Here is a 25,617-nt window from a genome sequence, read left to right on the forward strand (position 1 = left end):
GAATCGGATCCTTTGGCACGATAAATATTGGTTTGTTTTTTTTTGCTGCTTGAATGGGCTGCCTTAGACATTAAGCAAAGTTTGATGCAAAATGATCATTGTGTTTCAGTTGGATGGTTAAATTCAATCAAGGCATATCGAAATTCACCGGAATTCAATATGTGTTTCCACCAATAATCTTCATCATATTGTGGTTTGCTTCGTACAAATAGAGTTGAAGCATATCATTTGGAATGAGCTAGCAGAGTGGACCTCTGAAATTTGGCCAATTTGCTGATTGAACCGGTTGCCGAAAGCAAAATTTTATGTAAAATGGCCGACAAGGTTATATTGTTGGTTATATTGTTTCGTTTGCTTCTTCTTGAAGCGTTGCATTGTTTGTGGTTGAAAAGTTTGCACAAATTACTTTTAATTAAAAATCAACTCATACCTGGCAATTTGAATAATATGACAAATTCAAACAGCCAAACATCAGTTCGGTGAATTCTTTTAGTGCGTCAATCTTGTAACTGTTTACGCCTGTGCAAGGTGCTTCTATTACTCCTTGTACATAAGCGGAGGGTTGTGGTTCATCTAAATTTTGCTGCGGGGGCAATGGTGCGGTTCAACTCTTGATCTTGACGTATTGTATCAACCCGCTCCTCCCCTGTGCCATGGTAGCGCTTTGATAAACAGTGTGATAAATGTTAATTGCAGTGCCTGTATGTTTTTCAAGCACTAATAACGGCACCGACTTTGAGCTAACAGGTGGGGTTCACAACCCTCAGGGGGATGACTGACTTGTAAAAGAAATAGTATAAAAGCTTATCTTTGCAGGTGTAAAAGTTTTTAAATGGGTCATTAAAATGTTGCGCAACTTCACATTTGAAACACTAGACATGGGGAGTGGGCGGGAGATTAATTGAGATTAGCATGTTTCCACAGCGTTGAAATTGGGTGCATAAAACTCCGTTAAAAGTCCGCATAGAGAACTCAGTTTTGCTAGCAGCAAAGGAACCATTGCTTCTTCTTCGGATTTTCGTGGGCAATTTGACGACACGGACCATCGTAAAGTATGTCTCAATGTCAGCGTCAGCATACCTCACGATTGCTCGAGTCAAATGATTATTTACTTTAAGCCTGTAAGTCAAGGTAGAACTGTAATTACCATAAAATGTTTTAGTGGAGTGTCAATATTTTGTAGTATTTACCGTACATGAATGCGTTCGGAACATAAACATCCACAAACATGCTGAATCCCAAGCATGACTTCAAAGTTCTGTGTGCGGTTCTGCACGGAGAAGTGACCTGCGTCGCAATGGCAACCCTTCTGGCCGGCCCAGCCTCCGGTGTCGCTGAGCGTACACGCTTTAATCACAGAGCAGCTTCGTCACAGCTGCCGCCTTCCTGCCAACGGACGCCGACTCGGTAGCTATAATTTGCTTCCCGGGGTGCAGGAAGAGAGGCGGGTGTGCCGTGACGGAAGGGATGTCAAGCGCGGGGCCGCAAAGTCTGCCTGAGAGAAGGTGTCTGTCTCGTCTAGGATGGCTAAATTGCACTTCCACCCCCACGTTTAGTTTCTCGGCTAATGACTTGGAAGCTAGGCTGAGTGAGGAACGTGTATTTTCAAGCGCTGGTTGGAATTCGGAAGAGATGTCATGTCGAATTCTAAAAGTTAAGCAGAGCTGCTGTGTTACCACAGGTTAGCGATATTTAACAGCGTTAGCAGTATTGTCTTCTGCTAAGTAGCGCGTTCGGTGAAGTTGCTGACGTGTCTTCTGCATGGGCCACACTCGCGGATCAGCTCCAGGAATTGATGATAGCTTGGTGATAAAATTATGCATCCGCTAAATACAGTCCTCTTCACCACTTTACACTACTTTAGCCTAACTCTGTCCCCGGCTCGTCACGGTAACTCAGCATTTTTTGATCCTTGAGGTATTTGATGAAACGTTATTAAGAAGAGACGGGAGGATTAATCGATCAATTGACACTTAATTGATGACATTTGAGAATTATTTTTGATAGTTGGTTCATCGTTTTGAGTCCCTAAAAATTGTCCTAATGCCCAGAAAATCAGTCTCTCAACTAAAAAATATTCTCTGATTTGTTTAGTCCGCCATGAAAACAGACTGATTAGCATTGTCTTGAATCAGAATAAATACATTTGCGAACAGCGATCAACATTTTAGCTGACTTTCTGACATACAAACTAAATTAGCAACCAAATCATAGGGGAAAAAAATCCAGTTTTGAAATAAAGGGATATCAATCCAAACATGCTTTTGAAAATCTGATTGATCCAAATTCTGGAAAATCAATACATTCATTGATTACGTAAATGATCATTAGTTGCAGCCCTTTTATAAAGACACCTTCGAATGTTTTAAATTGTAAAGACAAAAGATATAGCTTGTAACGCTAGCAAAATCTTGGTGATTCCTAGTGTAGATTAACGTTATTAAAGTGCACTCCGTTTAATACTTCCACCATGATTGTTGGTATATAATGGTATTGGTTTATATTAAACCCATCCCTAGTTTTAGGAATTCCCAGATTTTTACGCTCTCACATGACCTGAACGGCTAAATGGCACTTCCACTTCCATCGCAGGCTGTTTTGGACTTTGGAAATATTGTTTGAATGGCCCACTTTAAACCATGGACCTCCCGTCCAGGATTATGGGCCAAAAAAATGAACAATTGTCTAATTGGCTTATGTGGGGACAAAACAATTTTCTCGTGAACATTTCAATTAAGGTGTCAGTTGAGACCCTCTGAGACTTTGGGTGGTCCTTGTTCAGCACTTATGCAACACGCAGTGCTTTGCTTTGCCCTTCAACAAAGAGTGACAGGCAGCAGTGCCAATAAAATAGATGAGGTGTGTGAAAATGAAATATGCACCAAGCAAACACCTCTGTGGTGAAAAATGGCTCGACTTCAAAGACCTTCTTATCAAACGCATGAAAAAAACTTGACTCACTCTTGGCACTGCCTTTATGCCTATCTTTGCTTTGTATACACCTTGACATCTAGCTAGTACCCCCAACTGTCTCCTGGTTCAACATACAGTAATAAGCGTCGGTAACAGATTTATCTTTCGGACTGCAGAGCAACATGGAGACATTTATTTGCCATAACGATCACTCTTCCCTCCCTCCGCGCACGGCTTGCGTCAGCTTTGCTTTGCAACGTGTTTATCTGAGATCGTTATTTCATGTGCGGAAAACGGATCCCCTTTGAAGGCCAAGTCGGACTGCTCTGGCTCATATCAACACCCTCTATCTTGGCTCCATCTCAGGAGCACTATGGGGGTGGGAAAGCAAAAGACCCTGCGGTGTTTAATGACGGCGGTTTGTGTTTTTGTTTTCACAATGTAAATTGGGAGGCCGGGCACTGTTTCGGGTTCTTGGCTTTTTGAAAGCGCCTCAATTTACACCCGGGGATGGTGAAAGGATAGAGGTATTTCCTCTCGGAAAATTAGATTTTTAAGTAACGCAACACCTTGATGCCGATTAGACGTCGGACATTGTTTTGCTCCGGTACTGCGGCAGAGCAAGAGCTAACCCTTGCGGTTTGCTTTTTACAAATTCAACATTATATTTTTTCCCCCTGTGTAATCTGTCTTACTGAAATACCTATTTTCCTCTCTCCGCATGTTTTTTGATTGTAAATGCAATTTAGTGTATCCGCGGTTTCAGATGGTTGTCAACTATGGCTCTGTGAAGCCCTTTGAGACTCTTTTATGGTTAAGGGACAAATAAACGTGGCTTAGAAGTTTTCACCACCATCAAGTCATAACAGCAAAACACATGTGGTTGTCATTCTTTGGGAACCAGGAATCATCCTGTTAATAAGTAAACACTTACTCAACAGTTCGGCCTTGGCTATGATCTGCGCTCTACTGTGTGACAATCTATCGTTGCGCTTCCCTCCATTATTTTGGCCCCGCGGCACAAAAATAAAAAAAGAACAAAAAGAAACAAATGCACTTTTGAAGGCGTTTCCTTACGCCGGGTGTGGAGCCTAGCAGGAAGCACCCGGAGGCGGCCCTAATGAGATTTTTCCCGGGTTTTGATGGAGCGCCAGTAGCCGCCGTCGCCGCAGCTCCAGAGGCCTGCTTCGACCGGGGCCCTGGCGCTTGATCAGGGGGAGCTGTCGTCGGCCGCATAAATTGTCAGCTTGTGTGGCGGCTCACCGAGGCAGAAAGCGCACCGACCAAAGAGGCCTTGTGGGACTTTCCCACAATCACATACAAGTACATAGTAGGTATAATTTAACGTAGCCTTTTGCTTTTTCAAACATAGGGGGAAAAAAGCCAGTAAGTCCATGTCAGCAGTGCCAAAGTTAGTATGGTGCCAGAGGCCACTTTCTGGTCGCCAAGGCCTTCAAATTTCTTTAACTACTTTTTTCTAAAAGGAAAACAAACCCCATCATGATGAAGTATAGTGAGATGCTAAATATGCAATAGCAGAACACAAACTAAACATGAGGATGGACTATGTTTGATACCACTTTTTTTTCTCTCATGAGTGTTTTCCTTTCATAAATTAATGACAAATTTCTATTTTCCTAAATGCTCATTTTTAGATTGTGGTTGTAAAACTGCTCCAGGAGAGCATCCAATACTTATTGGATGTCGGGATGTCCAACTGTAGTCCTCAAGAGCCAATATCCTGCATGTTTTACATATTTCCCTCCTCCACTACACCTTAAATGAACAGATCATCAGCAAGTTCTGAAAGCCTGATAACAATACCGGAAATTAAAATATTGTATCAAAATCTCCTTATTCATATTAAATTGTATCAAATCATTGGGCCTTATAGTGGTACGTAACATATTTTTCTACCCATATTGATAATATTTAACTATATTTACCATTTTAAATGTACCTGTGCACTTTTTTCATGATTTAAAGCAGGCATAACAGCATGCGACTGCCAAGTCATAAAAATACAGTATAGCCAATACATCATACATATACATCGCTTCACAACCCGACTAAACTATATTTACAATTTCATATGCACCCTTGGGTGAAATAAGTGATGCTTGTGGTAAAAAGAAAATGTTTTAATGTATCTGGTGACGTCTACATGGCTTGTGAAGATTTTTACTACATGCGTCACTCACAGCAGTGGAGTTACTTAGCATTTCTTGAAGAAATTCCTACATGTCGGCCAAACGGATGACAGTGATGACACACATCTCCTTGGCCTGCGTTCTAGAACCATGTTGAAAGAGGTTCTGAGGAACGGTTCCACGACCTTGAGAAATTAATGGAAAAACAAACACATAGAGAGGAACCAGCAATGAACTTTTGTATGCGTTTCTACCATGAAGAAAGTCCCAAGTTGATTGTTGTTGGGTTTTTTTTTTCAGTTGTTCTGATTATTTGAAGAAACGTATTTTGGGATACTTTGACATTCTGATGATGTGGTAACACTCACACAGGACAGTTAAAGACGGCCAGATTTTATTATAATTTTATTTGCACCCTGGGATACAAACAGTATTTGCCTGCAATTGGTACAAATTGGAAGGCTCCCAATATGTATCCTGTTTAATCCATATGTGTTATTTCTTCACTGATGACACTTTTGCATTATCATAAGAGCCCACAAGGACAAAAAAATAACAGATAAGACTTTGAGGGTCCAGAAAAATAAAAAATAAAAAACATCTCCATGATTATACTGCCCCAGGGATTAAACGTACAAATTTAACACAGTTTTGCTGACAGCGAAACTGCTGCCAAATTTGAATCATTGTACTAGACGGATGAGCAATGCTGAATTGTTTAAAGTTGGTCATTTTCATCATAATGTGTGGGCGGAGTAAAGTTTGACTTACCATAAAACAAACAAAAAAAAAACCTCATAGCTGCTTGCAGCTTTGCCTGTGACTATCATTAAATATGATAATGTGCCCTTGGCAACTTCAAGTTCATTATTTGCCCAACTGACGACTTTGCCAAATACAATTGAAGGCCAAGCTAAATAAACCAGACTAGAAAAGCATGGTGCAGAAGGGCAGGCACACAAGCGTCTATGTTACGGTTGGCCATAAATCATTTTTGCCGAAGTAGTTTGAACAAGTTTAAAACACCCTAGTGGGGCGGCCGCACAAACCCAAAGAAACGCTGACGGAGATGGCTTAAAAACCCAGCTCTTTTTTGCACATTTAAACGTCACCTCTGGAAACTGGTTTTGTTGGATGCAAGTTTAGCATAGATGGTGAATTTTGCCCAGAATCGTGCACCAAGTGTCCGCACCAATCGGCAAGTCTATTTTTATTCCTTCCATCTCCCTGGACGTGTTGTAATGTTTGTGTGTCAAAGTACCGAAAAATCCTGGAATATTTCCCATTCGATTGCTGACCAGAACAGTTCCAGTGGTCACCCCTAGCATACTTAATAAAATGCTTTCCATCCATCACCACAGACAACAACCAATTAGCGCATTCCTGGTTCTCCTGTTTCTCAGGGTGTTGGAGTACCCTGCAATAATTTTACACCATTTATCAGTAAAAAAAGAAATAAATAAAAGAAAACATCCTAGAGGCCTGATCTCAGTGTGTTCATGTACTAAAGGAATTAGGGGAATGTTGATCGTGGAGTCATTTTGCCTTTGATGCAAGACAAAAAATGTCATGCAAGTCAGTAAATTATTTGATGAAGTAGTGAATTTCAACCGTACAAAGGAAAACAAGCAATGGGGTGGTGATGGATTGCTTAAAGATGTGCTTTTCTGAAATGGAATCCGTAGCTGAGGACCGCCTGGGACAAAAGAGGTTGTGGTGTTTTCGTTTGTGATTCAGTATCACTACACAAGTGATGATTTTCTAATTGACCAATTAAAACCATTTTTTTGCTGCGTCTTTACAATCCATTCGTGTTGGTCTTTGCCTGTGCTCACCAGCACCAAATTTATTCTTTACCAGTATTCAAAGGTCTTACGCAACAGAAATGCTCTCTGCAGCATTTCATTATCCATATGTGAACAATAAATGAACTTTCTTTTCTTTTGTGTTTTTTGAATCCAAATGGGAAAGCAATTGAAAAGTTTGAGACTTTGACGACATGTGTTCCAATACTGGATGTAAAATGTGCTTCGTGTGGATGATTCATGACCTCAAAACGGCCACAATTTTCCTTTGATTCGACATTTTCAATTGCAATTGATCAAAGAAGAATGAAACATTGAAATATGAAAAAGCTTTTTCTTTTTTGTTGGTCACAATTGTATACATTTACACAGTTGCAAAATATAAGCGAAGCAGTAGTTAGCACGTCCGCCTCCCAGTTCAGGGACCCGAGTTCAAATCCTCCTCACTCCGGCCTTTTTTTGTGGAGTTTGCATGTTCTCCCCGAGCCCACCTGGGTTCTCTCCAGGCACTCCAAAAATTGCAGGTGTATTGTCATTCTAAATTGTTCTTAGGTGTGCCATGCAATTAGCTGGCAACCAGTTCAGGGTATTCCCCGCCTGAAGTCAGCTGGGATAGGCACCAGCAAGCCTGTGACCCTAGTGAGGATAAGCGGCTCTAGAAAATGAATGGATGGATAGTTGCAAAATACTGCAGTATTCTCTTCCTAGGAGACCACCCATGGGGCTGCACTGTGACCCACAGCAGTAGCTCATGAAGGGTACACTCACACATTTTTGACCTTCTACCTCTGTGGATTAATGAAAAATTCTGTGTCGCACCTTCGACTCCCACCCACACACTTATGTAGACACACCGATGGTAAAGCTCATAGTCTTGTTTTGATGGAGGAAATGCTAAAACTAAAGTATCCACAACCTGATTTTTCTTAAATTGGATGAACGATTCTGGAGAAATTTAGTTTATTCTGTTTAGGTGGCGGGGGGCCATTTTGGGGAATGCTTTTGTATTGTAATTATGACTGATGTGGATTTTTTTTCGTCTGATGACAACTTTTGGCAGAAAAATACTGATTACCACTTAATAGACCGATTAATTTGAAAATTTTAAATGACAGAAAAAAGCATTTGTTTCCTCCCAAGGGCCATAATCGGGTGATTTAATCGGTCAGGCCCTAATACAAATAACAATAACAATTGATTGAATTTGATTGATTGATAAAGAATTAGATTGACACACATCTATTTCCCTTTTTTTTCGTGGACTATACCTTTACATGGAAACATGTCTTCATGTATGTGGCTGCATGCTTGTAAAAGATTTTGTCATCCAGAGCGTGATGGCCTTTGCGGATTTGTGAGCCACGTTTTGAAACCATGCGATTTTGTGCCCTTTTAAACCCAGCATAGCAACAGACTGAGCTTTATGAAAAAGGTCTAACAGACCACTGAAATAGTTCTCGTGCAGTAATTTAAGCCTTGCTGCCAGTGAAGTGTAGTGCGTTTCTAGACCTGCAATTATGTTCCCGTGCTGATGTAAAACTTTGTTTGTGTGTGGACATCTGACTGCCCGTGGTTAGATGTTGGGATGCCACTCTGTGTCAGAATGCCATCCTGTGGATTTGCGCTGTTTGATTTTATGTACCGGAATGAGAGACTGGTTGATATACTACAGAACTCATGGTTTTTTTTTTTTTTTCCCTTCTCTCTCTCCCAGGACTCCATAAATGAAGATCAGCAGATCGGTGATGAGCACTACCGCTTAGAAGGTAAGCCGTCAATAAACGCGTACTAAATCCAGGCGTCAATATTTAAGATGACAAAAATGCAATATATTGTGCTGGCATCCAGCATTTTGCTCAGGTTTTACCTCCCCCAGGTCCATCCCCATCACTCTAAAGCCCCCAACAATGTGCTGATGCAAGTCCCCTTTACGTTTACCCCCTCCCCCATTGCAAAGATTCCCCCCTAGTGTGACATGATCCTCGGATTTGGAAGCCTCCCCTTCCCTGTTCAAAGTGAGACTTGAATGAGAGCTGACTACACCCACACAGAATGCAAAAAGGGGATGGAAAATTGTTGAGGTTTGCACACCTTCAGGCACTGTCATCCTTAATTTCACCAAATTTCTGTCGATTTTAAAAGGTGTCTATTAGGGCTGTGCACGAATCAGCGGTGACTTGAACTGAGATGCAAATCTGCTGTTAAGAAAGAGTCCTGGATCAGAATTTTCGGAATTTGAGTGAAGATGAATCGTTGCGGATTGTTGGATACAGTTTGAAGTCTGTTGCACCCGAGAGACGAAGCCTCTCGGGTTAGCTTAGCGCTAGCTAGCTGCAGAGCAGAGATGGATGTAAAAATCTACCAAGCTTAAAAATAATATAAAAATACAGATTCGGTTCTGTTATAAGTCAGTGTATGGCGAGTTCCAGTAAGTTATATTAAACTAAAAAGGAAAACTTCCACAAAGCTTTGTTTGTTTGTCAAACTGTTTTCAAAAAAGTGAATGTAAGGCTTGGTTAAGCGCTTTGAACAACATACGGTGAAGATAAATCGTTATAGAAGTTACACTGTTTACCATCATGATCAAATTGATTAATTTTCAGGACTATCAAATGTTTTGGGGTAGAAGTAAAATTAGGAATCCATCCCAATTCATTTCGGTTTCACTACTTTAGGTGCAAATAAATAATGAACGTGTATATTTGGTGTGAGCTCTTTGGTTTTTGGTCACAAAGGCAGAGTCATCCTCATGCGTTTAGCCTTGGAAGGACAGTAGGCAGCAGCTATGTGTAATACAGTAGCGTCGCCAAGCTGGATGAGCCGGAGCATGGCAGCGTTCCAAACCTGCAAGCCTCGGATTGCACCCGTGGCCCTCAGAGCCAATCCCACAGCGGCTTCCTGGCGTATAGACTTCTGGGGAGGATGGGGCTCGTGGGGGGGTGTTCAGTGATCCCGCATTACTGTTTCTCCTCCCGGCGTTTCATTAGCTATCTCGCCTCCATATTGAGCCCGCCGCCGAACAGCTTTGCCCCTCGCACGCACGATCAAACAGCAGGAGCCCCACCCGCCCTCTCTCGATATCCAGAAAAAAAGTTCCCTGGGATGTCGCCTTTCATTTCCGGCCTCCTCCCGACGCGACGGGGATGATCAGACGCTTCGGCTTTGATCCGCATTCGGATGGCGCGGGAAGAAAGTGGGCCGTCGTGTTGTGTCTGCTGCCCCGGCTGGCGCGCAAACAAACAGTGTTTCCGATTTGACTCGGCTTAATTAATTAGTGATTCTGTTTTTATTCCGCGGGCCGGACTGATCCTCTTCCAGAAGGTTGGAGAATGGGGACTTCAAAGTGGGATGGGAGGAGAGGCTAAAAAGAGAGGGAGAAGGGGGTGTGGTCTGCACAGGTGGCAAAGGTACTCACACTAAATACATAAGTACGGACACGTGTGGAAGAAAATACTCTAATAATTAGAAGTACTCTTAACACTCGAGGAGATTTTAGACGTACATTAATTTTAGAAGCTGTAGCCTACTTGTATATTGTACTCATGTACATTAGTTAATAAAAAGAGAACAGAAAATGATTTCCTTTTTTAAATTTGTACAGTGTTAGTAGTGAGGCAAATACTGGACAGTTTTGCTGCAAGCTCAGGATTTTCATTACTGAAGTGATAACTGGAAGGGGATTAGGGGTAGTGAAGTAAAAAAAAAAAAATAAGGTTGGCAGGATTCCCCCTTTTATCTCAGAATTCTGACTTTATTCTCCGAAATCAAACTAAATTAATAACTCTGGGTGTAAAATGAGAATTCTGGCATTTCTCAGAATAGTCCAAATTCTCACGTGACAGACTTCTGAGAAATCAGATTCCTGACCTGAAAGGGAGAATTCTGACTTTGTTCTCAGAATTCTCTCTTTCAATTTCAATGAGAATTCCGGATAGATGCCAAATTCATGTAAAGATGACTATTTTCATATTCATATTTAGCTTTGTAACAAGTGTGCCATCATTGTTGCCACTAACTATTTGCCCCATGGCTATATAACTATGTAATAACCATATTTAACCAGATTAAGCCAGTCAGGGTGTCAATTTTTGTGTAATTGCAGCCGCTCCGCTCTGATGCAAGCATTTACAAGGGGCAACCTATCCTCAGGTCAGGGCCGCACCCACCACTTGAAGCTGACTCTTTTCATGTTTGTGTATGTGTGTGTGTCTGCAGTGGCTCTGCCCCCAGAGAAGACAGGCAGCTGCTGCTTGGAGGACAAAATGATCCAGGAGCGGGACGGCAAGCAGCTCCAGTTTGAAGTGAGTTTGCCCACATTGAACGGGACCTCTATTAACTTCCACCAATTAGGATATTAGACACACTTTTTGACATTTGGCACTGATGTGGCTTTGTCGTTTCAGGAGCTGGAGTGCGCCGTGTCCATGGAGGAGGATAACCGACAGGAGTGGACCTTCACCCTCTATGACTTTGACAACAATGGGAAAGTCACCAGAGAGGTAAATCGTATTCTACCCGACGAGCGGACCTAAGTCTCTGGAGACGCCAGTCTTTGATCAGTGAAGGAACAAGTAAATCAGACAAACATCTGCCAAAACATCTCCACCCATATGAACATCTGGAAATTTCTTTTATTAATCAAGCCGCAGACCTTGAAGTAATCTTATTTCACTAATAAAACATCAAAGATCGAACACATATTGTACCTCCACCAGAACTGAAATGCTTTAAGGGGGTACGAGACATGCTATTCAAGAACAGGGAAAATCAACAAGGGTTTCCTGCAGTCTCGGTTTGTAAAGAGGCCTTCATGGTGAGTGTGGGAAATATTCGCTACACTCTCTTTAAATACGCCACTGGCAATGTGGCAAATGGGGAGCGCGCACAATGGTTAGCATGTGTAGCATCCATTTAGAAAATCAACATGACGTCTGCGATGGTAATATACTACCGCTTTTGATTAAAAAATAAAATAAGACAAAAACAGGTCTGATGTAGATCCTCCACACCCGAATGAAAAGTCTACTGTCAAAAACCCTCTCCAGACCCTTTTTAGTCTTACCTTCCTGCCAGGGAAGCCGTGCTTGGTGCCTGTAGAGATCCAAGAGAACACCCAGAAAGTTTTGTGTTGTGTGTATGTGGGGCTGTTGCCGGTGGCTGCTCCACTCACGAGACGGCAAACGCTTTCTTCTCCGGCTCCTTTTCATGCCGTCACGCCACAAAAGATGTTTTTCTCCTTGGTGTCAGTACCTAAAACTCAAGTGTGCACCAGTTCCTGCATATTTAGCTCTTTGTGTTGTGAAGGGAGGCATAATCTGTCAAATTCTTAGCAGTTTAGACTGGCATTTATTGCAGGGGATATCATAATAATAATAATAATAATGATGATGATGATGATGACAATAATGCATTCCAAACCCACATAGCAAAACCATGAAAAAGGCCCTTTAGGTGTCAAAATGAGTTTATATCTTTTACAGTAATTTTGTATGGCCCTGGGCATTTTTAAACCATTAAAACAATACAAGACAATTTTGTACTCTATTGAGTTTTTAGGCTGCAAAACAAATTCGCTCAATTTAGTGGAGAATCTGCAATAAGTGACAACGTGTGCCCCCGTATTAGTCCGTTAAATTGAGCCTTCACTGTCTATACAAAATTGGCACGATAATGTGAAAAAAAGGCTATTTTTTGTGCATATAACAGTACCCTCTTTCTCTCTCTCTCTCCGTATTTCCTTGCAGGACATCACAAGCCTCCTTCACACTATATACGAGGTAGTGGACGCATCAGTCAACCATTCTCCCAGCAGCAGCAAGACCTTGCGAGTCAAGCTGTCGGTGGCTCCAGACTCCAGCCAGAGATGGAGAAGTTGCACGCAGGGCGGCGCAGGTACCCTCTAATTTGCATACAAAGATTCTAAAGAAATGTGTGAAAATTGTCAAAATAAAAGGAATTTTTTTAAAAAGAAAATGGTCACACACACACACTTAAAATAACAATGGTTGCACTCTTGTGATTTCGATTCTATTTCGTTTTTATTGATATATTATTCATTATATTTATTGTTCTTACACCAATCGGAACATTGCTTCCAATTTGGTTCTATTCCTCCTCTATTTTATTCTATTCCAATAAGTGAATGATAAAAAAAAAAAATCAGCAAGATTTTGTTAAAAAAGGAGTGAAAATTTCTAAATTAATGAATGAATCTCTATCCTTGCCATTCTGTTGTTTGAGCTATAAATACACCTCAAAAGATTCCGACATAGCCTGCTTGCCTTTATGCTAATTTCAGCCTGCGTCAGATCTGGCTGGCATTATTATTATTTCTCAAGTCTCGTCTAACTATATTTTCCCTCCTATTAGAAGTTTCTGGATTTTGGAAACAGAACAAAGTACTGTTGTTTTGAAATGATCAAAAATGAAAGAAAACTTTGAAAAACAAGCGATGTTTCAAAGAATTGTTTGAAATTTTCAAAAACAAAAGAAACAAAATGGTCAAAAATAATAAGCAGTATCACAGGAAAGTGAAGCGTGAAAAACATTTAATGTTAAATTTTCAGAAAATTACGTCTGTACAAATTGACAACAATGACAGAAAAAATGTGTAAATTTGACCAAAAAAATAGTGAAGATAAAATCATTGTGAATGGAAGTGAAACATTGTCAAGAAAATTAGTAGGAGAAAAAAAAAATCAACACAATTCTGTGAACCTTAATAAAAACAACTCCTGGCTACTCATTAGAAAAAAAACTGTATGCAAATGGACTAACATGGTTTGTGGAAAAAATCATTAATTTAAATATGTGTAAAATGACCAAACAGTAAAAAAAAATACTAAATAAAAACAAAACAACATAAATGACGATACTTGACCAAAAGTTTAAACAAATACAAAACAAAGATGATCGTAAACCATCCTATATGAGAATAAATATGAAAATCTCAAAATAAGTCAAGCCATCAAAAAACTCTGACAACGTTCACCTTTCTCTATGACGACTCATGAGGGGGGAAAAGTAGCACAGAAATATATATCCCTGTATTTTTCCCCGCCACTATTCTGTTGTTTCAGTTATAAATACGCCTCAAGAGATTCCAATGTCGCCCGTTTGCCTTTATGCTAATTTCAGCCTGCGTCAGATCTGCTGTCTTTATTGTTAAACTATTTCTCAAGTCTCTTCGAACTATATTCTTCCCATACCTAATTTAGAAGATGCTGGGAGTAGAAAATGGAATAAATGAAGCATTGTTGTTTTTTTTCCCCCTGTTTTTCTTCATCCTCCTCCTCTGTAGATCTTCAAAGTAAAAAACCCCAAACAAAGGTTGCTTTCTTCTTCTGTGACTGTTATTGTGCGCGTGTGCTTGTGTGTTGTTTTCATTGATAATAGCCCTCTGTTTTTTTTTTCCTCCCCCCCACACAGATGCATCTGACCCAAGGGAGAGAAATGACAAGTGCGCGGAAGACCCCAAGAGCGCAGACAAGAAAAGTCGAGCGCTGATCAGGTAAATCTGCACGTTTTCTTTTTGCTTGTCCTTTCTCGCGTCAAAGTCACCATTCCTGCGAAAATTGGCACCTTCGTTTCTGCGACTTGTGATTTTCCCCCATCTGCCTCGACAATGGCCGCCTGATCACAAGGGAGCTGAGAGGTGCCGCTGTTTTTTTTTTTTTTCCCCCCTCTCCAGGCGCCACCACAGCGACCAGCATAACCACGCCCAGCCGGGCTGCCAGCGCCACTGCGTGGACGAGAACCTGGAGCGACGGAACCACTACTTGGACCTGGCCGGCATCGAGAACTACACGTCCCGCTTCGGAGCTGGTGAGTGGACCCTCCCACATTACGACTTCAGATGTCTGTGGTAAAAAAGCGAGCAAGTGTTAAAAGAAGACATGTACATTATTCTCAATATAAAACCCAGTGGTGTTCAATACAAGTTCTGTAGCATAAATTTATCAAAATACCTTAAGGAATACAGTAATAGAATAGTGGAAAAAAAAATGCTAAATCCCTTTTGAAAAGGTTTATTAAATGCTAAGAATTATGGTTTAAACCAAAAATATTAAATACATACATATGACGATCTCACTTTAATAATGTGTGATTACCCTTAGAAATGAAAGGCTTGTATAAGTTTTGATTTAGATTTTGATTTGATTATATTTAGTATAATTATATACTTGATGCATGGGGCAGAGACCGACTTTTGCATACAAGGTCTTCTAAAATCATACTGCTGTGCTTGAAAACATCCGTTTGTGGTTATCCAGCAAATATATTTTTCCATGTTTGATTTTTGCTTTTATTGTCTTAATTTTAGATTGTTTCTTTTGTTAAAAATTATAAATGATACAGAAAATATGTATTTTTTTCTGTCTGTCTTGACTTGGAAGGAGGAAAACTATAAAAAAAAATAGTGAGGTAAAACTGCGATTGATATGATCATAAATGAAAATCCGCAATACAGAGTGAAGCTGCAATAACTAAATGGTGATGTTGTGCGTAAAAATTGGACTGAGGAGTCGTTTTGATATACATACATACATAGAATTTTGAGAAAATGAGAAAAGTGTTTTCTAAATTCAGAAAATATTACCATAAACGTATAATGAATTGTAAATCTTTTTTATAGGTTTTTAAAATATTTGTAATTTTAATAGAGGGGTAAATTTAAGAGCGGGATTTTTAAAAAGGTTCCGAAAAGTCCACAATCATCATCGGAGCTGAGGAAGTCCCCCACCAAAAAATAAGGACCCAAAACATGTTATTTATTGATAAAGAGAAAATTGATTGATCTTTAATTATTATGTATAGTGGCAAAAAAAAAAAAAATCACCCACGTGTTTTTATCCCAAAGCGACCACAGAGCAGCCCAAGGCAGAACCCCAGACCCGGTCGTCCAACCAGACCCGCTCTCGATCCCACGAGCCAGAAAACAGCCACTCCCATCACCCCCCTCCTCCCCACCACCGCCGTTTGCAAACCGTCGCTGACGCCGGCCCCCCCGAGGGCCTCCATCCCGTCCGCACGCGAGGCCAGGACTCCGGCAAAGCCGCCGTCCGCTCCCCCAAGACCCACGGCCGCACTCCCCCTCAGCTCGGCGGCCGGGCGATGCGGAGCAGGGGTCTTCCCGCTCCCCCGGTGCTCCCCGGCTTGACTCCCCCCCACCAATCGGCCGCCCCTTACCGCAAGCACAAGCAGCGCTCGAAAGAGCACCAGGGGTGCCGCGCCCTCGGCACCCTAGTGGGGCCCGGCGTGGAGAAGGAGCAGGTGAGGGAGCTGCCCGCGGTTCTGCTGTACGAGGGCCGACTGGCGCAAGTGGTGCAGCGACACGAGCACCACCACCACCATGAGCACCACCACCACTACCACCACTTCTACCAGTCCTGAAGACCCGGCCCGCTTCGAGATTCTGTCCAACGGGAAGTAGGGCCGGACTAAGGTGGTCGGGTCGGGATGAAAGTACCACCATCTACTAGCTCTGATCCCCCATCCTGCTTCGGGACATTCGGGAAAGCCACTATCACCACTTTTACCGGTCCTGTACAACCAGTCCACTTGGGGACCCGCCACTACTTCTACCAAGCCCGAATGTCTGTTAAGAACTTTTGGAAACTTCCTGGACACACAAAGTCGGGGTGGGCGCCATTACTAGGACACGTCTGCTAGTTCAGAGCGACCGCTCTCTTTTGTGAGCTTCCCAATAGGAAGTGTGGGTAGACCAAGGTAAGAAGGGGTGACGCTAGAGCACCACTACTACTATCTGGATTGGCCTCACCACTTTGGACTCTCCTCAAAACAGGAAGTGGGGTGGGTCCATTGGAGTACCACAACCTAACATCAAGTGTTATGAATCAGTGTTATGAACAAGATTAGAGGATTCAGGACTACAGATCATGGCTGAGACCACAAATGAAGCCCCAAAAGAGACGCACCGATTAAAAATCCAGTACCGCTTTTTCACAGTTCTGCCCATGCTGGTTTCCTACTACGGCCAACCCGGCAGAACCCTTTAGACTACTCAGCCAAGGACCCGATGCAGGACCGTGACGTTAAGATGACCATGTATGAAGGAAGTAGCACGTGTGTGCGTGCGTGAGCGTGTGTTGCGACACTTGTCTGTCAAAAAGCATTCTGCGGCCGTGCAAGTATTTAAAGTGGAAAATGAAGAATCTGATTTTAATATCCCTCAATGTTGGAATGATGGAAGAAGAAAAAAAATCCCAAATTTGCTGCTACCTCTAATTTAATCCTAATTTTCACTGTTTCTTTCTTTTTTTTTTCTTGTCAATCTGCAGTAGTGCTCTTTACGTTGACTTATTTTGGTTGTATATAAAGTCTATATATCTATATATGTGTATATCTGTATATATACACACATATATATATATATATATATATATATATATATATATATATATATATATATATATATATATATATATATATATATATGAATTTTATAAGCTTTATTGATAATGTGACGATTTTACATCAATGCTGTAAAACTCCGTTTGTTTTTGCCTCCACTTTTTTACGACTGTGCAAAGCCTCCTTTTGTATGACAGTGACACACTTTGATCTCGCATGCCCATCTGTTTATACTTTTATACCACATTATTCCTTTTTTCTTTCTTTTTTCTCGGCCAAATGGCTTGAAATCACAACTCCCAACAGTGTTTTGGCGAATGACTAATTTGCCTTTTTTTTTTTAGATAAATCGCCTGACAAAAAAAAAAAAAACATTTTCAGTCAAAAGATGAAGTCAGCTAACACATTAAAGGGAATAATGCAAATTAAAATATATACATAAATAAGTGAGCCCATTCAATTTATGATTTGCTCGTCACAAGTTCACATATTTGCGATTTTGTTTTGGAACCAATTTTCTGCTGTTCACTGTAAATTTCACTACTTTGCAGCTCTCATTATATTTTGAAATCTTTCTTTACCCTTAAGATGCTGCAAGATGGTGCCAAAGTCCTGGTTTAGAGAAAAGCAGTAACCGGTGTCACGGAAGTATGTTGAAGCGATAGAACTCGACTGTTCTTTGCATGTCGGGGGAGGAGCTACTGTGAGCAGTAAGTGTGTCAGGTTGCGCTTGTGTTTTTACGACCTTAAAAAAAATTCTGACACTGTAGTTGCACACAGTTCATAGTTTGAAATATTATTTACTTTGTAACTGTTTTGTGGATATTTTGTTTTTAATTAAATAAAAGTACATGGAAACAATTCAAATATGGGATATTAAAAGTGATTTATTTTCTTTTGTTTTTAGTCTACAATAAAAAAAATAGACTTTAAGATACAGAATGCATTTACACACCATGTTGAGCAACAATGTTGTAGTAGTATTTATTTGAAGAAATATAATTACAATTGCAGTATTGGTGAAATTTTGACTTTAATTTGAAGAGCCCTTATTTTATTATGTTTTTTTTTCTAACAATTATTCTTACTAGAATAGAAAAATGTTTAATCGTTGTGATTAAAAGTTTTAATAAGGGGTTTTAAGTTAAACACAGCACGCCACTGCCAAGTCTTTAAAATATACTATAGCCTGTTGTGTATGCATTTCTAATGCTTTACAACAGTACATAACCATATTTCCAATTCCACATGTACCTGTGTGTGAAATAAGTAAAGCTTGTGGTAAAAAACTTCACGAGCAGTGTGCGCGTACGGATGAGCCCAATTAATGTTTCTCCCTAGCGATCATTATTTTATGCACAGTCACATATGAAATTGTAAATAGTTAAAAATGATAATTATCTATGTAAAATTACATCTTTTTTGATTGAGACAATGCATGTCATTATAAGGTCTAACGATTTGATGCGATTTGCCGGTGAGCTGAGCATTTGAATCAGGTGTGTTAGAAGAGGGAAACATTTAAAACATGTAGCAGGGGAAATATCCTGGTGAGATGGGCGAGGAGTATCGATACCAAGTATTGGTATCGGATAAGAAAAAATCAAATAAGAAGAATAAAAAATTCATTCATTTCATGATTTTTTTTAAAGGCAAATGTTATATTGGAATCGGTCAATTGTTAACAGGGAATGCCCTATGCAGTTTAAAGGCATCCATATTTTTTCATCAGGATGACATCACAATAATTAGATGTTACTTTGAAGCCACACAGCCTTTACACTGACACGTGTCACGGATGTGTCAGTCCTGTGATATGTTCAAAGACAACTTTTGTCATCAATGGCGGGTAAGATCAGACGTGCAATCCGCTTTGGGCGGCGTGACGATTGACGTCGATTGAATACAAGCTGTCAGATGCTTGCTGCTATTGTTTCGGGTTTAACTCGTTCAATACCGTGGACGCACTTTGACGTTTTTTTAGGATTGCATCTTTGGATGACAAAAAAAAGGTTGACTTAGGTCCCTGTCACGGTGAAGAAGTGAATGTTTACAAAGGTCGTAGGATCTCGTCTGGGTGCGTTCAACATTCGCAAAAATGTGTGTAGACTGCTCTTGTGGCAAGGGAAATTTTGAACATAATTTCATGTGACAAGAGCCGTATAGGCAATAAACAAACCAAAATAAAAACATTCAAAATGTTGGCAAACGTACCTTTGTCAACCTCTGGTGAGATTTTCGTGACTGAATGCAGCCTGTGAGATTAAGAGCCACTACCTTTGCCGACATTCACCAACGTTGGCCCGTCAGTGACAGTGTATTTAGAGTGCTATTTATTACATTTTGTAGCGGTATTCTGTAACTCCAGACGATAGATTTCACAACATCAACTGTAAAAATTACATCACAAATGACTATGAACATCCACATTCAATTTAACAGAATAAAGTTGCAACATTTTGCAAAGGATTCACGATGACACAATTAAAAAATGGGTTGCTTGATGTTTCTATTTATTTGCTCTCTAGTGTTCTTGTCACGACATTAAAAATGTGAGATGTTGTGTACAAAAATAATCATTGTCCAAATCATAACTATAAAGCCATTATAATCACCATTTTTGAGATGCATTTTAATAGGATTTAAGACATTTTTCTGCGATTTTTGCAACATTCTTTTGAGTGGCGGTCAAACTATGTCAGAAAATTCTTTTTTGACTTGTGTTTTCACCTCAAGACAGTAGGTGGCGGTAGAGCCCATTTAATGTCTATGTGTTAGTGTCATTGTCACATCGCAGGCTACAAAGACAGACCATACCATTTTTCAATTTTTTGTGGGTGTCAATAAATTTACCCTACATATGCATGATAGAACTCATGCCACTGAACAATTTGAGAAAAAAAAATCATAAAAACTAATCATGCCTTTAAAAGCATTTACAAAATCAGGTAAAATAATGCAATGTGTATAGTTTGCAAAGTGTGTGTACAAGTTTCAAATTAGATTTGCTGAAACCTGCAGAAATCCTGTTAAAATCTCATGTACCCCCAATTTTGCTGTAAAAGTAGATATTTTCACTGCATCCCTTGATGTCAAGCCTTCCCCGTCCCCCCGACACCATGAACCACTTCACCATGTGGTCTTGGTCAACAACGGTTTGTTTGTGTTGCGGCTCTCGCAGCTGTCGCCATTCCTCGGGTGTCTCCATTCCCCGACCCGGGGGGGGTTCTCGCTATCGGGTAAAATGCGGCCTGGCAGCCCGCGGCCCACCCTGGGTGTCCATCCGCTCACCTGCCTGTCCCATGATGCGGCAGACAGGCGCCATAAATGTGGACGCGCACAACATTGCGGGACCGCCACATGGCGCGAGGCTCCCGGAGACGTAACGGCCACATAAATACAGTTTGGCGTTCTCCTTGGTCCCCGCAAATGCCCCTCGCGACAACCCAGAAATGCCTTGATTGCCAACTTCTTTAAGCCGCGCACCCAACTGTCGCCTGCTATTTATCACCTTGATATGTTAGCCTGACATCAGCATGCGTTTTGGCGCTAAGCAGGAATGCCGCATACCACACAGCTGCAGACGGTCCTAAAGCTCAGGCACCACTGTTCCCGGAAAAAGGGGGGTGGGCCGCTACAGCTGGACCCCATACGTTGACTCGCTCAACTCATTTCTGCTTCTTTTTTTTTTTTTTTTGTCGTATGCATCGTCATAACTTGAAATGATCCCGATGCTAGCGGGGAATTTAGGGTGAGGCTTTCGGTCACGCCCGAAACCAGCCAGTAACTTATTTTAGAAGAGTGCATCCTCACTCGGTTACCCGAAAGCACATTCTTACACGCTTTTATGTTTTGGAGCAGCTTTCCACAAGCGTTTTATGCTACGCGCCCCCTTCAATATGTCGACAGTTGGATTGTATGTTGATCCAAGTATTGGCACAATCAATGCTAAAAGTGATATTGGTGTTGCATTAACTCATTCATTGCCAAGGACGAAATTTCACATTTTTTTTTAAAGAGTCCGTACATTAAATCTCAGATACTTAAGTATTAAATCGATACTTTTGTACATTGAGGACATTAATTTTTGCCTGTGTGTATTCCTTTGTTTTCTTTTGATTTTTATTCATTCTAATAGTACATTTTTGATATTATGGTTAAAATCTCGACAAGATCATTTTAATAAGGAATAAAAAATACTAAATGATAGGACAAAATACGATCATATTTAATGAACCTAAAAGTACTTTGCTTTGGTATCGGTGATATGGCACCAGTATTTACCTGGTATCGAGCGATACCAAAATCTCAATTGTCACATAGCTCTGGTTGGCACATTGCCTCTCACCTTTAAACAAATGCTTTTATTGTATGTGTTTTTTGGTTTTGTTTTTGTTTTTTTTAATTGCAAACTGTTTAATCCATGCGCCATTTCAACATCTTCTTCTCCCACGCTCTGGTTATATCCAACAAAAATCATTTTTTCACTTTTTTTCCCCTTTAAATATAAATTGATGTATGTGGACATCCCATCTCTTATAATCATTAATAGTAATTTCCAATTCTTCTTCATTCTAATGTTTGTTCATGTTTTTTTTAGCATGTTTCATTCATGTAGCTTTATTTATTGGACAGCGTATCTGCCGAAGGGGGTGTGTTCGGGTTTTGTGGGACACCCGGCTGTTTATTAAAGTATCAATCTGTTATTAATAATTTTACCGTGCCATTTTTTGTGTCTAATTAGGATTCGGTTTCAAGAAAGTTGTAATGACACGATACGGCTTGAATATATTTTTAAGTATAACTTGGGTTGTTAGTTGAGCTTCTGTTAAAATTTTCGAAAATCGACCATTTTTTCAGAGTAAGGCTATGGAGTGATTTTGAATTTCTGTCATTATTTCGGCCTGTTTTATTCCTGGACCAAAGTTCAGTCAGTTCCTGCTATGCATGCGCCACTTCTCTATTGCCCTCTAGAGCCCAAGTAACCCCCCCACTAAAAAGACAATGAATCTCATTGTAGCAAACATTCCTCTCCATGCATTTGGTTTCAGGCTTATGCTTTCATGTGCACACATCTGAAAGAATAAGGAAGACGAAGGTCCCTTTAATTGTTGCCCCACAGGGGAAATTGCATTTATACACTTGTTTTTTAGTCCAATTTGCGACATGCGGTTATCATGAATGCCATAGTCCAGTTAGGGACTTGATGTCCTGCTTAAGTACGGTCAAACTTCCATACCTGCGGTTCTTCCTTTCAAGCCAAAAGTCACATCCTGTATGGGTTTGAAACCGCCTCGTGACAACGTAAAAGCCAAGCCACCTCACAGCATAACCTCGAGCTCACTGTGAAAGTGTGCCCCTGTTGTGACATCACAGCAGGGAGAAAATTCAAGAAAATTTCCAGATCCCACTTTAAGTATGGTCGGTAATGTGAAAATCCCCTGTGAGTTTGCATCTAAAGCTTTCGTGGTTCCAAACGTGCAAGCACAGCTGCTCAGCTCTCGCTGCTTTCATGTAGCAGCTTTAGCGGCTTATCTCCGGCCGGGGACACCGCAGAGCGTCCGGCTCCGGGCCATGAGATTGGTCTCCCCTTGCTCCACAAAGATGGCGGAATATGGAGATTTTCAAAAGCAAGACCAAACAGTTTCACAGCTTTTTTTCCCGCCATTCAGTCATGATACATTTGTTAGTCGTTAAACTGCAAAGAAATGGGTTAGGCTACACAACTTCCACTTTTGTGGTGGATTTGTACACATTTGCGAGCGATAACGCATGTTTTGAAGAGACTAGGCTCAGACGAGCAAGTCTATCTCTTGGTATTTCTCAATTTCACAGGCCTGGCTTGAGCCCGGCTCAGTTAGGTGCATACCAATGGTTCACAAAATGTGAATCTTTGGTTAGTTAGCCAGTCAAGTTGTTAGTTTGCTCGCAAGCTAGTCAATTTGTTAACTGGATAGCACGTTAACTAGCTAATTTAGTTAGCTAGCCACCTAGTCAGTTGCTAAAATAAGCTCGCCAGTCATCAGGCGATGTAGTTGGTTAGCTAGCTTAAAAGTTAGTTATAAAGATTTCTCATTAGCAAGTGAACCATTCAGTTAGTTAGCTAGTCAGGTTGTTTGCTTGCAAGCTAGTTGGTTGGTGAACTGGCAAGTTAATTAACTCAGTCAGTCAGATAATTAGCTAGCCCCTCAGTCAGGTGCTATGCCGAGCTTTTCAGTTATTATGTGATATAGTTGGTTAGCGTGTTAGGAAGTTAGTTAACAAGATATATCATTAGCAAGTGAATCATTCGGTTAATTAGTCAAGTTGTTAGTGCTTGCAAGCTAGTCGATCAGTTAACAGTCGGTTGCTAAGATGACCTCGTTAGTGTACTTGGTTAGCAGCTTGGTGGTTATTTAACAAGTTAACAAGATAAGCAAGTGAGCCATTCAGTTAAGACGTTTACTTGCACTCTAGTTGGTAGCTGAACTGGCAAGTTAACTAGCTGATCGGTCAGTTCGTTAGCTAGCGCCTCAGTCAGCTAAGCTTGCCAGTTAGGTGCTTTTGACTTAAAAGTATGTTCATGTAAATGAGAGTATGTCTCACTCGTTGCAGCTTTGAAGTGTGAATTGAACTCAGCGGGGTGCAAAATTCACTCCGAAAAAGCACACAGTCAAGATGCTAAAGTGTTAGCAACACAGGAGCAATGCTAATGTACATCTGTTCCACTCAATCTATGGCCTTTGAACACTTTTTTTTCCACGCCGGATAATAAGCGGAGCCTTCTTCTTCCCCCCAATCCTCCCGACTTCAAAGCCGATGTGCCACGGATAATGCAAATGATGGCAATACGCCGCTTACTCAAGAGCGGGAAACCAAAGCGCGGCGTGGGGAGGGGGGAGGGGGATTAATGCTAATTGGCAGGGGCCTGCCTTTTATGTGTGCCGAGAGGGGCCAAGAAATAAAAACACTTAAGACTGTTGTCGGGTGTGTTCAATTAGGAAACTAGAGTGTACGGGGTTAAAACAAATCGGGGTTTGTGTACTCAACTGGTGATAAGGTGAGCCCCCCCCAAACACCCTCACACACACACACACACTCACACAGTTTTACATAAAAGGAGAAAATTAGCATCTTTTTCCCACAATTCAAAATGACACTTATTAAAAGAAGCGGTGTGAAGCATGACATGACCAAACAACAAAACCCCACCAGCTCACTATATTGTTCTCATTGCTGGAAGCTAATGCTGGTAATGTTCTTTGCTCATGCTAATCTGTGTTAACACTGCAGCTCTGCTTACCTTTTTGTTTTGACATGATAGTAATTTAGTCACATAAAATGGTTCTTTTGCTGTGGAACTTGTCTTTTCAACACTTGATAGGTGAAATATACTGTTGGGTTTTCATTGGTGGCGGCAGCACTTCTTCTATAAGCCATTAAAATACACTCAAGCAATTTAGCAAAATCTGACGTATCCGCCGATGGTGCTGCAGTGTAACGGCGGATTCTCACCTAGCCTAGCTCCCAAGTCATGGATGAAGAGACTTGGTTTGGAGCAGCATTATAAGTCACAATATGGCAAAAATAATTTCTAACTGAGAGGAAAGTAACTGGAACATGAGGCAACATATTGCTAAATTGGGTTCTAAATAAATTATTGCTTAGGGTTGCTTGGCTGAAAAAAAAATCATACAGGGGTCATCATTGAAAAAAGGTGGAGAACCTTTGCCCTATGATGTGTAAGCACAACTGTAAAATTCCGAACACTCTCATACACACTAATGATTTGTTTATCTCCCATACAGTTACAACATGCACTTACACTGTTAAGAATCTCACACGCTACTGAAATGCTAAAACAGACAATAGTGAAATGCTTTTTTTGTACATCAAAGAAAATCATAACTTTTTTAACACAAATGAAATTACATTTTTTTTACCAAGTTCAACACATATTCCTACATATGCTAGTAAAATGCTTTCGTAAAATCTACTGAATCTTTTTTATTTACACTCACACCCTTGCAAATAAAATGCACACACAACTAAACAAATTATTTATTACAAGCTAGTGAAACACTAAACCACACACTACTGAAATTCACTAATATCAACTACTGAAAAAGAAGTTTCAGTAGTTCATAAGAAAGTTTCAGTTATTGCCTGACATAGTTTCACTATATGTGAGCAAAAAATTCAGCTGGGTGCGTGTGACATCATTTCAGCATTGTGTATGAGAGGTAATCCTGAATTATGTCCCTGACGGCCCCTCATATCACTGCTGCCTCCTTCTTTCTTTGACTCTCTCGCACTCACTCTCTCGCTTTCTCTATTTCGGCGAAACATCAAAGCTGGAGGCGGCGGCGCTTTGATGTGGCGGCGTGCTGTCGAAG

General features: G+C 40.8%; 1 protein-coding gene across 1 annotated transcript in view; it reads left to right on the forward strand.

Moving 5' to 3' along the window:
• The window catches only part of nkd1 (NKD inhibitor of WNT signaling pathway 1), a 31,614-nt gene extending 13,505 nt beyond the window's left edge, over positions 1 to 18,109 (forward strand). Inside the window, exons 4-10 of the mRNA XM_088413904.1 lie at positions 8,583 to 8,634; positions 11,084 to 11,169; positions 11,272 to 11,367; positions 12,613 to 12,760; positions 14,297 to 14,378; positions 14,559 to 14,692; positions 15,729 to 18,109. Of these exons, the coding sequence (XP_088270030.1) occupies positions 8,583 to 8,634; positions 11,084 to 11,169; positions 11,272 to 11,367; positions 12,613 to 12,760; positions 14,297 to 14,378; positions 14,559 to 14,692; positions 15,729 to 16,261 (1,131 nt within the window). The 3' untranslated portion in view covers positions 16,262 to 18,109. The remainder of the gene's footprint in view (positions 1 to 8,582; positions 8,635 to 11,083; positions 11,170 to 11,271; positions 11,368 to 12,612; positions 12,761 to 14,296; positions 14,379 to 14,558; positions 14,693 to 15,728) is intronic.
• The last annotated feature ends 7,508 nt before the right edge of the window (positions 18,110 to 25,617 follow it).

This window comes from Hippichthys cyanospilos, chromosome 4 (genome assembly GCF_059441005.1).
Source record: "Hippichthys cyanospilos isolate Australia breed blue-spotted pipefish chromosome 4, RoL_Hcya_1.0, whole genome shotgun sequence".
Lineage (NCBI taxonomy): Eukaryota > Metazoa > Chordata > Actinopteri > Syngnathiformes > Syngnathidae > Hippichthys > Hippichthys cyanospilos.